Below are 12202 nucleotides of genomic sequence, written 5' to 3' on the forward strand. Positions count from 1 at the left end.
TCAACATCTCACCCAATCTTGACTTTTTTTTTAAAATAAATTTTTTTCTATCAATTTATTTTCATAATCATTTTTTTCTCAGAATTCTCTCCAAATATTTTTATATCTGATATTTATTCTAGATATTAGGCTATACAAACATATAACATACTATTTTACATAGCATTAGAGCTAAGATTTTGAAATTGATAACCTAACGTGCTACAATTTTAACAGTGAAAGCTTCCAAAAGATCAGATTTTGTTTTTGTTTTCTGCTTGCTTGTTGGAGTGACATCCTGCCCAGAAGATAGGATTGTCAACCAAAAAGGAAACCGGACGGAAAATCAAAGAGTGCACAAAGATGTAATATAGATATAGGCTTACATTAAAGAAACTTTGAAATAAAATCTTCATCTTAGGACACAAATGAATAAGAGGGGATGTAGAAGAACCCCTTCACTTTTAGATGCTGAGTCTGCAGTCTTTTGGATACAAATACATCCATTGTTTCAATCCAAAACTCTAATAAAACAATTGCTCCTACCGTTATAATACTATGATAAAACATGTCATATAATGAAGAAAATATTGAAACGCAAATTAGATAAACGAAGACGCATCGTGCATTTTTTGACTACCATCATAAAATTGATAATTTGTAAATGACAACATCATATCAATTTCAGAGTTTTCTCGGACTTGAGTTGCTTTTACAAAATATTCTTATATGAATATTTGATATTAGGGGCAAAACAAGTATGGGGTAATTTTATGAAATGAAATAAAACAGCTCTTCCCAGAAGGAAGACAAATTCATATTGGTTTTCTTCAACAGGCCATGGATAAAGCATCAACAATAGATAACCCTTTGACCTTCAAAACTCCATTTACTGGGAATAATGAAACCATGAAAGAGATCATCAATCACAGCTTCCCTTATTGAAAATAAACATTAATTGTTATTATAATTAGAAGCCAATCTGCATTTATTTCAGCATGTACCAATCAGAGTTGACATGGCAACAAGCTATGTTCATCTCTCCCACCATGACACAAAATTGCAGCAGAAGCATTTACAAGCCATGCAGCTGATCTGATCACAGCCATCCTGCAGAGTACATCATATTCCAGAACCAGATCAAAAAATTAGCAGTGCTCTCATTAAATAAAGATCAACCATTGGATATGGCAGCATATTCTACTAAATGTAAGTAGCAAAGAAGGTTTGGAAAGCATGATTTCAATGCAAAAAATAAAATATCTATTTATTTAATGAAGAGTTTTTTTTTTGTACAAAAAAACGACCTAAGTTCAAGGCAGCACATCCTAGATACAGCAGAAAGCATATAAAAATTGATTCAGAACTAAATGGAGAACCAAATAATACTAGAGAAGACGTGAATGATGGTAACAGCACACTGAATTAAGCAATCATGGTACTCACTGGACGATTGTCTGGCATCTTCAACAGTTTGTATCATCAATTCATACAGGGTATATCCACCATGATGGCAGCCAGGCATTCTAAGAGCCATTTTCCTTAATTCATCCTAGTTTTGCAACAGTTTACTAGAAATTAATATACAAAATTAACAAAAAATCAACAAAACATAATACTGAAACTAACCCTTGAAACGGTGTAAAGCTGAGTGGACTCAAAACCATCCTGAGCTCTAGAATACACCTGGTAAATTTCCTTTGACTCCATATTGCATTTCAGAAAGAAAAAAGCCGTTGGTCTGACATTCATTTCCCTGCGAGATATTCCGATAAAGACTGGATCTGTCTGCATGCAATTAAACACCTGTCAGTAACGTGCATGGACTATAACATGTGCGATGCAATTTGAAGAATCAGACGTGAAGCATCCTTTCTTACTTGGAGTATAGTTTCCAGAATAAGTTGACATTTGAAGAGAGAGACAAAGTACAGACTCTGATAGTATCTAGGACAATTGTCCCTAATAATAAAATTGCTTAGATTCATCACAATCCATGAGGCCTATAGCAGCTAATCTAAATATAACCTCAACATATCACATCTGAAAAAGCCTATCCCAGCAAAAACCACCTCGAAATAGCAACTAACAGGCTCAAATATCACGCAATGCAACAGATAACCACAAAATGAATGTATAAGATCAGTAATGAACTGACAGGCTCACATCTGTGTATACAAATGCAATGTATGTATGCGTGAACAAATGATACTTACAGATGCTGAGATTTGTACTTGGAAAGTAAACTATGCTATGCACAAGTACGTATCATCCATAATTGATACACATATAATTCAACGTTAAAAGCTCGATAAAACTAGTCTCAACTTAGCCTCAATCAATCACCATCATACAAGTTACAACGACAAGACGAGACCTTATAATCCCCCACTGGTAAGAAAGATCTGTAAATGAGACTAGTAACTAGAAAACTGAAAACCAAAAATGCAGCATATTCTGCTGCTATATATTAGAGCATAACAGAGCAATAAGCCTACGTTATGACTTGTAACAATACAAGTATAACAAAGTTGAGCAACCAAGTACACCATGAAAAAGACAAAACAAAGAAAATTAGGGTAGCCACTTGACCAGAGATTCTGCGGGAACCCCAATTTCTTCAACCACTTCGCGGATGATGCCATCAAACATCTCTTGAGAAACCTTTCGATTTAGATCTGCAGCTTGTGTCAAACCTTTGTCATTTTGATGGTCTGAAATGCCAAGTTCCTCAGGCTGCAAGAGAAAATAAAACAGACCTTACTTGCACTGGTTCAAAATAGAAACTATATACTACTTAGGTTTCACAAACTATGCAACAGCTGTTCATTTCTGTCACATATTCTAAAGTTAGATGGATCACATTTCTTATTTATTGCAAAAGAACCTTGATATCATCAACCTATTGATATGAAAGAAATTCGGTATTTCTGCGGATGGAAGAACATGTTTTCCTTCTCTACTCATTCTGGAGAATATAACTAGGTGACTAAAACCATCTGCCAATAAGGATATTCAAATGACTAGAGACTTGAATGAAAAAAAGCATAATTTGGCATAGAATTCAGTACTGCCTATTGATCTCACATGAATAGGACACAAAAATTCATTCCAATGGAGCACCTATGCTACTCAGGTGGTGTCCTTAATGGGGTTCAAATAGACCCTTATCTACACAGCCCCACCACACAGAGAAGATATGAGGCTTTTTCAGGGTTTCAGCCATTACCCATAAATAAAATAAGAATCTTTATTTTCATAAAGCATGGGCTTTAATGAAGCCAAAAAGTTTCTCTCTGAGGCCAGCTTCTCCTGCATTCTTATTTGTTTCTTTTATGTTTCCTCGAGTTGAATCCAGCTCAGCTGCCAAAGGTAGTAGACTAAAAAATGTTGAAGCAGGACTGAATTATATTTCCATAGAAAACCAATGGCTACAGTTGGAAGTTAATGAAAGTTGCTGAGTGGGTACAAAGAGAAGTCTCTAGAAAATGTCAGTGACTAATGTGGTTGTCTGCAGAAAAGCACAGTTTCCTGTTATTCTCCTCTCATGCATATAAAAGAAGAAGTGATTTGGTTTAGAAAACAATAATTATCAGTGAAAGCATTTAAAATATTATACATGTTTGCATATCAATTTCCAACTGGTGGATCTCAGTTTCATGTCCATCCACTATTCAATCACATAATGGAAGTCCACATTTCCTGTATCAGATGGCTTCCAAAATACAGTTAAAAATAACATAGGGATGATGAGGAGACTCACTGTTCACTGCAAGTTATCTAGTGGTTGACCAAGTCGTTGAGGTACATCATAGCCCAAAAATACAAATATATATATATATATATATAACACAGTATATCTCGAAGAGAATGAAAGTAGGCATTAAAAAACCACTATGCAATAAACAATGGACTGAACTTAGACTAACATTTGTCTACCTATGATGAAATCATGAAAATCTCATTAAGGAGCACAAGCTAGGAGGTAATATAAGACAAGATTGTGCAATTAAACCTACCTAAAGTTCATAAATGACTCTATGGTATGGATATATACATGGAAGGGCTTCTCCAATATGATTCTAGAGTTGCACAAAAGGCTCAGCATGAAGACTTAAGAGTGGCCCATCTTAAGGGTACCATATTAGTATTGTCTTGAATGATTGGACATGTCAATGCATTACCTCTGAATGACCTCCAGGAAACACGAAGTATCCCGGAAACTCCCCCACATTATAACTTCTTTGTAATACAAGAATCCTATTGTCAGATGTTTCCACAATAGCTCCATTACCTAGGGGACTTGATGTGTGTTGGCAACGTACAGAGTCATCTACAAAAAAATAACAAATAAATAAATAAAAGCTTTGAATTAGTAATTGGCAAAAAAAAAAAAATTAAGAATGAAAAAAGATTGCCTGTATCTTGACCAATGAATGCAGCAGGCTGCATATAAATGATCTATTCATAAGAGAATGTGATATGGGTAAGTATCTACTTTCATTTTGAAAACAAATGTAGAACCAAAACTATGACCCATCAAGCATCATAATGATTTGGGGTTGGTTTTGCCAATCCTCATTTGCCAAATTAGTTCCTAACTAGTGGTAGCTCTGATATTATTTCAAGCTCTCTAAAAGCTAAAATGAAAAAACAAATATGAAAAGTAGTAAGATCTGTGGCTCTTATGTGTCTCATTTCAATTTGAAATTCAATTCAGCAGTTTGCCAAATCAAAGTTTAATTTGTTGATGGAGTACCACTGCCATTATTGATTTCAGCAATTTACCTAATTACTCAAGAAAATCATGGGCGAAGAAGAATAATGATCCACAGTATCACCTGGCACCTTAGTTGCTAAGAGGAGACTAAAACAAAATGCCACATAAAGCAAGTGATTCACACTTCAAATTTCCATGGCATACTCTATAAAACGCCCAAAACAAGGCTCTCTATATTAAAACTGTCCAAGTAACCATACATAGAAGTAATTCAAGCTCGTTAACATAGCATGTGGGACACACAATTTTGGATTAGGAAATCAGCAGCCACTGTTAGTGGGTTTTCCAACTTACCCAAGCAACTATTTTGTGAAGGAAGAGATGCCATGGAACAAACTAAAGTACCAAAGGAGATGGCTATACAGGTGGCCACAAAAGTTCAATTTTCATTTTAGAACCTTAAAAATGCTTCAGATTTTGACCTTGTATACTAGAGAATATCACCCACTTCCTCTTCTCTTATCTCCAATTTCCTTTTACCCCTGACAATTTAAAATTATATATGAAGTGTTGGGGGTAAGAAAGGGAATTTTAAAAGCAAAAGGTATATGCATTTTCGGCCTCCTTCTAGTTGGTATGATCAGAAAGAAAGGGGCCAACAATGTGTAATGACAAACCTGACTACATCAACAAAAATCAAATACAAGCACTATATAAAAATTCAGCATAAATAGGTGAATCAGTTAGTTCACAAATACTAACAGTCTGACTGCCCCTTAGCAAGAATTAATCCTGATATTTCAGAAATCTAACCTAAAAGAAACTCTGGCCTTTTACTAACCTTGAAGCATTTGTAAACTCCATGACTTCTTTACCTTTTCAACTCAGCTTTCCAGACCTAGTTAATAATGAACACCTCTCAATAAGGTACATAATCTTTAAACCATGTAAAAGAACTACCAAAAAAGGGAAAAAGACAAATTTTCGAGTTATTGCCGAATTTCACACACATCACAAGCTTCACTAACCTGAAGGCCAAACAAATAGATGACCTCCACAAGTATATGGGCAAACACAAAAATTGGCATTCTTCTTTGATATAATTAGAACTTGTTCAATATGTATCTGACAAAATGGCACACTCAGATGCAAACCAATGTGATTTGATGTTACTCCAACATGATAGGGTGATATGAGCTGCATTATGGCCCCAGGCTGAAAGGGAACTCCATCCTACTATTTACAGATTACTTTCAAAGAAGTGGCTTCCCCTAGATGCTCTTCCTTTGTTATCTCAATCTCTTCTAAGTTAAATGGATCTTCTTTCTGATGAACCAAACCATTGATAATTTAATGATACCAAGAAAACAAATCACACCTTTCTTCCATAGCTCTACTATGACTTCACAACATTCGAAATCTTCTTCTTTAACATCTTAATTTGGATTTCCTTTCTTGCTCAAGTGGTCATTACTCTCCACTTAAAGCTTTTGGTGCCTGTCTGTTGACTGCTCTCCTAAAATCTCAATTAGGTGCTTCAGAGACAGCCATCCAACGAGCCCACACAAACCAAATCTTAGGTAGAACCACCTAATTTTTGAGTCCACGCAAACCAAATGTTAAGTACAACCAGCTATTTTTCACGTCTTCAGACTGACTGAGAGAATAAAACAAAAAAGAGATGTCCTCAAGTTGAGCAGAAATTCCTGAACTGCACAAATTCCCTGATTGGATGCTCAGGTATTGATAATGTAATTTGCTTTTCCCGTTTGGCAACCAAAAAAAATGATGCAACCTGCCGCAATTTTCCTCTGGTTTCATTCCAAGCCTTCTCAATCTGACCACATGCTCTGGGATGCATCATTGTCACCTAGTTGGTGTAAATTTCATCCTCAGGTTTTACAATGACAAGCATCAAAAAATTGACCTCCAGAAGACCTTGATCTATGATTTTTATCTGTGTTGCTCAAGGAAACCCAAACCAGACATGTATCAAGTTGCACATACAAACTTTATTCTGTTGCAGGTCATGCAATATTAACATGAGCACTTTAAAAGAAGCAAGACAGTCTGCCCTAAAATCCACTAGCCAGCTTCAGATGCTAAAGGACATGCTAAGGTGGGACAAACTAGGAGAAGCCCAAGAGGGTTCTCACAATCTCAAATTCAGAATAACGAATAGTGTGGATTTGTCAACATGGACAGTGATTACTTTACTTAAAAGTAGATATTTCCCTAGTTAAATAGTGATAAATTCACCAACTTTCTCAAGAGACTTCTTACTCCCATCAGTAACCATACGATGGTGCAATACAAGGTAATAGTTTCAGAGCTGAACTGGCACTTGTTGATCTGACCTAGTGATGCATCAAGATGCCAACATTTGCAGTTCATCAGACACATTTGTTCCATGATTATTACTCACCCCATACTTCATGTTTATACAAGATTGATAATTTATAAGACACGGGTGTACACAAGGGTTGTGTTCTAGGCAATATTATATGCACACAGAACTTGATTCTACAATGTAAAGAGTAATTACAATAACAGAAACATGGAACTTCAGGTTTTGAGTCAATTAACTCTAATAAGAACCTGCTCTTAATTTTCAGATTATATGATTTTCATAGTTACATAAAAGCATCAACATTATGCAGCACCCCAATATTATCTGCATGCTTTACCTTCTGAAGGAATGAGAAACTTCTCCCATAAAGGATTCAAATTTGTACCCACAAATGTCCTGAAAAATATACAAGTTTAAAAAAAATAATTGGCTTCAATCAGAATTAAAGTCTAAAAATTAACAGCTCTAACAAACACCAGTTACACCACGAAAATGAGAAAAACAGCAAACCATTTAGTAAAACTAACACCTTGGTGACCAATCTCAGAATGAATCATATTAAACATTAGAATATGTTAAGATGATAATATGAATCCCCTAACTAAAAAAACATGAATCTTGTACATGAACATGGACAGGTGTGTCAGGTGTTGGTATCTAACGGTCAAAACCTTCCAATTTCTAAGAGTTTCTTTTCCGATGTCATACTAATACTCTATGTCCAAGTGTCAGGTGCAGGTCCTTGAGGTTAAACCAAAGGGTCAGGGTAGCATTGCATGGATCTCAATTTAACCCCACAAGTTGACTGATGAAAAATAAAACAAGAACCAGCTTTAACCAAAGCCCTCACTTATCCAACTGATCAACTCCAACCTTGACATAAGCATCAAGAAAAAAGAAGTGGAAAAAAGACATAAGCATAGCAAATATCCCCCCTCCCCCCCAAAAAAAAACCCCCAAAAACAAAAAAAGAAAAAAAAGCTTTTCAGACTGTGAAAGTGTGGGCAAGAGCAGATCACAGCAGCTTAAACCTCTCGAGCCCATGAAGTAAGTTCATTCATAACATTGGTTAAAATTTTTAACAAATGAAATACCAATGTAGGAGTTTATCCAAGTTTAGATAAATCTTCTACATCTAACTAAATCCCAATTATGATCTTGTAATTTGGAGGAAAAAGAATGTCTCCAGGTTCTCTTCATAGTTCTTATATTTCATATGGCTGATTAATATCATTCTCTGTAATTGTTAAAATTCACAAGAATCAACCTTATGATTCTGAGCTTTAGAAGCAATGACATAAGGTATTCAAATCAACTATTTGAATTCCATTTCACCATTAGAACAAAAGGGAAAAAATTCTCAAAATATTCAGGATTAATCAAATAATGTCCAACCATTCCACTTAAAAATGAACAAAATAGGTAAATAATGTACTGTGTAGCTAAGATATTAGGTCTAGTTATTCATATAGATGCAACTATTCAATGCCAAATGTCTAGCAACAAACATGTGGCAACTTGCTTGCTGAAAAAGAAATAGTTCTAAGGTTTAAAAATTCAATTGCATGGACTTATAATTTTGCTTCCAAAACAAGAAAGTATGGCCAGTAATATTGAGAACACATTGTGCATGGGTCTTCTGGCATAGAATAAGAAGAATTTTATATCTGTCAACTAAGATTTGACTGATGGGAATTTAGAGCTGGTTGCATGGGTGTATTGCATGGTTAATTCATATTTCAAAAATAGATATGGTGAAATAAGGCTGTTGGAGGGGTTTAGTGTGCCGATTAGAATATGTGCTTCTAAACAAGCTCAAAGAGGTGACTACATCTCCTCATGTAAAGAAGACCAGTATAAAGACCTCATTAGTAACCAGTAAGATGGTATCCTACAAAAGATCATATGCTACCGCAATATTGTGTACTGACTATTGCTTCATTTACCAATGCAAAATGCACTTATCAATAGTACATACATCGAATATTAGGTGTACAATGATTTCCGATATGTGGACCTTGATAAAAGGTATCTTTAAAAAAAAAAAAAACAAATGTTTTCAGGATCACCATTGTTTCTCCCATCCTCTTAGAAAGTAAATTATTACCATGTGTAATATGCACTGCTTATTTATAGAATTTAGACACTTCCACAAGACAAACTAAAAAGGATGGTGTAAAAATTATGCTTTAAGAGGATTACATGCACAATAACATTATAAATATGTCAGCATTTAATTCTCATGAACATTACGATAATTTTGTAGAAGCAAGAGTCTTAATATATCCATTGGACATCATCTGGAAAATATAACCAACAAAAGAAATGCAATCAAGAATATGAAGAAGAAAGAAAAAACCTGTAATCTGTCAGACCTAAGTGAAGGCATACAGATGACTCTTGGTCCAAGCCATCCACATGACGCAGAGCATATCCAGCATACTGAAATGCAATAATACCAGTTAAATGAAGTACCCAATCTCATGTCAGGAAAAAACTACCGAGCAAGAAGGCATGACAAAGCATCAATATTGAAACAGTGTAAAATGCACGTGCAATTAAGTCAACTAAAATGGAAAAAAAATATTAAAAGGAAAAAAAACTACTCTAGACAGATAATCCTCTGCATAAAATTGAAAGCACAGAAAGGCAATCCAATTTATGATAAATAGAACCAACTTAACTCAGTATCCCAGAAAATCTCCAACGTCTACAAAAGCATAAACTTGGAATTTCTAGATTAAAGTTAAGACACAAGAGTATAAAAATAGTTGCCATTGAAATTAAGCAAATAGTCTTTAGTTGCAATTTAGGCACTTAAAACAAGTATCACCAACTAAAGACATTTAATTTCACAAGGCAGCAGCATAACAAACTACAATCAAGATATATCAAAAAGACAGACAATCTTCTGTCATAAAAGAAGTACCCATACACATGTCAGGAAAAATTACCAAGCAAGAAACCATGACAGAGAGTCAACCTCGAAACACAGTGTAAAATGCATGTGCAATCAAGTCAACCAGAAAAAAACTAGTATAGGCAGACAATCATCAGTTATAAAATTCAGTTAAAAGCACTGAAAAGTAAACCAATTATGATAAATGAAACCACCTTAAGTTATTATCTCTGAAAATCTCCAACATCTCTAGAAGCATAAACTTGGAATTCTAGATTAAAGTTAAGACACAAGAGTATAAAAATAGTTGCCACTAAAATTGAGCAAATGTTCTTCAGTTGCAATTTAGGCACTTCAAACAAATATCATCAACTCAAGACATTTAAATTCAACAGGCAGCAGCAGAGACAGACTGCCAGCAAGGTATACCAAAAACAGGCATGATTGCAAAGCAAGAACTACAGATAGATTAAAATCAATATACATCAAAGACAGGCAAGCTTTTAGAAAACTACCAACCCTGAACTTTTTTCCATTATACAGTGATGGATTCTCTTCCAGTCGTCGATTCCAAATCTACAACATATGAAAGAAAATATCATAAGACGAGACACATATATCAGATTTAAATGCCAGTTCAATTGCTGAAGCAATCCAGCGAATGGAAGATTGCATCAAAACAATTGACTAATCTTCAATTTGAGATGATTCCCAGTATAAGGATAACAAAGTTAAATGGGTAAAGAAGTTAACCATATACATGTGTGCATACATTAATTGTCCCAACCATTAAACTGATTTGAAAAATAGTTTCAAGAAAGAAAACAGTGCTGCAGAGTAGAAGGCCGTCATTAGAAGCCAATTATTCCTATTATCAAGAATAGCATTTATTAGCTAATAGAAAACATTACATGATTACTATTTAGAGCATTCTTTGAAGAAAACTCTGTAGGAAATATATCTTAGTTACATAGCTTGACTGCAGCTCTAGCATAGGTTGAAGGAGGAAATGGGACTGGAAATTTTTTTTTTTTTTAAAAAGATTTCGTACCTCATTTATAGAGTCTTCTAAATTGGCATCTGGATGAGGAATTCTGTCATAAGATGGATGAAAGTCGACAGAAACCTTCATTAAACATGGTACAGAACTTTAATATTCAATAAAACTTGGAATTTCTTAAATAAATTATAACCGCAAAGCAAATACAACTATCTAAAAAAAAATCATTAATTACTTTTTAGACACGAGGCATGACATAATTCCTTGCGTTGAAAACCCAAGTATCACAAACTAAGAGATAAATCAAGTATACATCTCAATAAATATCCAGGAAAATTACTGGTAATCAAAACTAAACATTAGAAAAATCCTTGCTTCCCAAGTTTGGAACCCACACGAAGGCATCAAGATCAAACAGAGTTATAGGAAAAAAGAATATCGGCTGCTGCATCATATATATTAGAAAGAACCAAGAATCAAATCAAGCATATGATACTATGTCACGAAAAGAAAGTAAACAAGAAGAGTTCGCAAAGGCATTTCGTTTAGAAACCTACCCTAACTCCAAGAACGTAGCAAAGACAACATCATCCCAAAAACTCAAGAATTTGGCAACAGAACTCTCATTCGTGCTTAAATTTCAAGAAGAAGGCAGTACGAGAACTGCATCAAGATCAGGCTACGGTTCACGAAACAAGAAATTCCGGATTGTTTTGTAACTGAAATCCAAGAAAACCCTAGAGTAGATAAATCCGAGATTGATGCAACGGAAAAAGAAATGGGAAGGAAGGAGGAGCGTGGAGAGAAATTACCCGAGATGGGGGGAGACCAGAGGGGCAGGACAGTAGTAGCTTGAAGGCATTCCCGGGATCAACGGGACCGCCGCTTTCCCCCGTTCCCGCGAGCGTGGATGTCATCTTCCTGCACGATCGGAGGCGGAGGCGACTTCGAGGAAGAAGAAACTGGGAGAGAGGGCCAAAGGACGTGTGGAGTAGACCTACCGACCTCTCGGTACACACCAACCCACCAAACGAACAGATATTTCTGAAACCGTATAGTCGACCGAGCGGGTCAATGCTATTTTCGACCGATCAATCGAGTATTCTTTATCGAATCAAGAACGATAGGCGACTGGTATTCAAATTTTATAAATAATAAATTATTTTGATCATTGATATTTTAAAGTTATTAATTGATAATTAATTTTCGATGCACAATCGATCAACTCATTCAAATATATCATAACTATTACAG

At 35.1% G+C, this 12202-nt stretch overlaps 1 protein-coding gene across 11 annotated transcripts; it reads right to left on the reverse strand.

Annotated features, from left to right (window-relative positions):
* Nucleotides 1–586: 586 nt before the first annotated feature.
* On the reverse strand, nt 587–11985 carry LOC105057008 (nudix hydrolase 9). Of its 11 annotated transcripts, none has more exons than XM_073248518.1 (11): nt 11761–11907; nt 11506–11611; nt 11000–11042; nt 10464–10524; nt 9409–9491; nt 7387–7445; nt 4164–4312; nt 2572–2715; nt 1609–1767; nt 1426–1531; nt 587–1089 (listed from the first exon to the last, which is right to left on the reverse strand). In XM_073248518.1, the coding sequence occupies exons 3-11, from the start codon at nt 11002–11004 to the stop codon at nt 1079–1081; spliced, it is 777 nt and encodes a 258-aa protein (XP_073104619.1). In that variant the 5' UTR covers nt 11005–11042; nt 11506–11611; nt 11761–11907; the 3' UTR covers nt 587–1078. The 11 variants fall into 11 exon arrangements, with proteins under 11 accessions (XP_073104619.1, XP_073104618.1, XP_010937731.2 ...); XM_073248517.1 differs by having other exon boundaries at nt 11000–11074; XM_010939429.4 differs by lacking the exon at nt 11506–11611 and having other exon boundaries at nt 9425–9491; nt 11000–11074; nt 11761–11984.
* Nucleotides 11986–12202: the final 217 nt, after the last annotated feature.

Source organism: Elaeis guineensis, chromosome 14, assembly GCF_000442705.2.
Source record: "Elaeis guineensis isolate ETL-2024a chromosome 14, EG11, whole genome shotgun sequence".
Taxonomy (NCBI): domain Eukaryota; kingdom Viridiplantae; phylum Streptophyta; class Magnoliopsida; order Arecales; family Arecaceae; genus Elaeis; species Elaeis guineensis.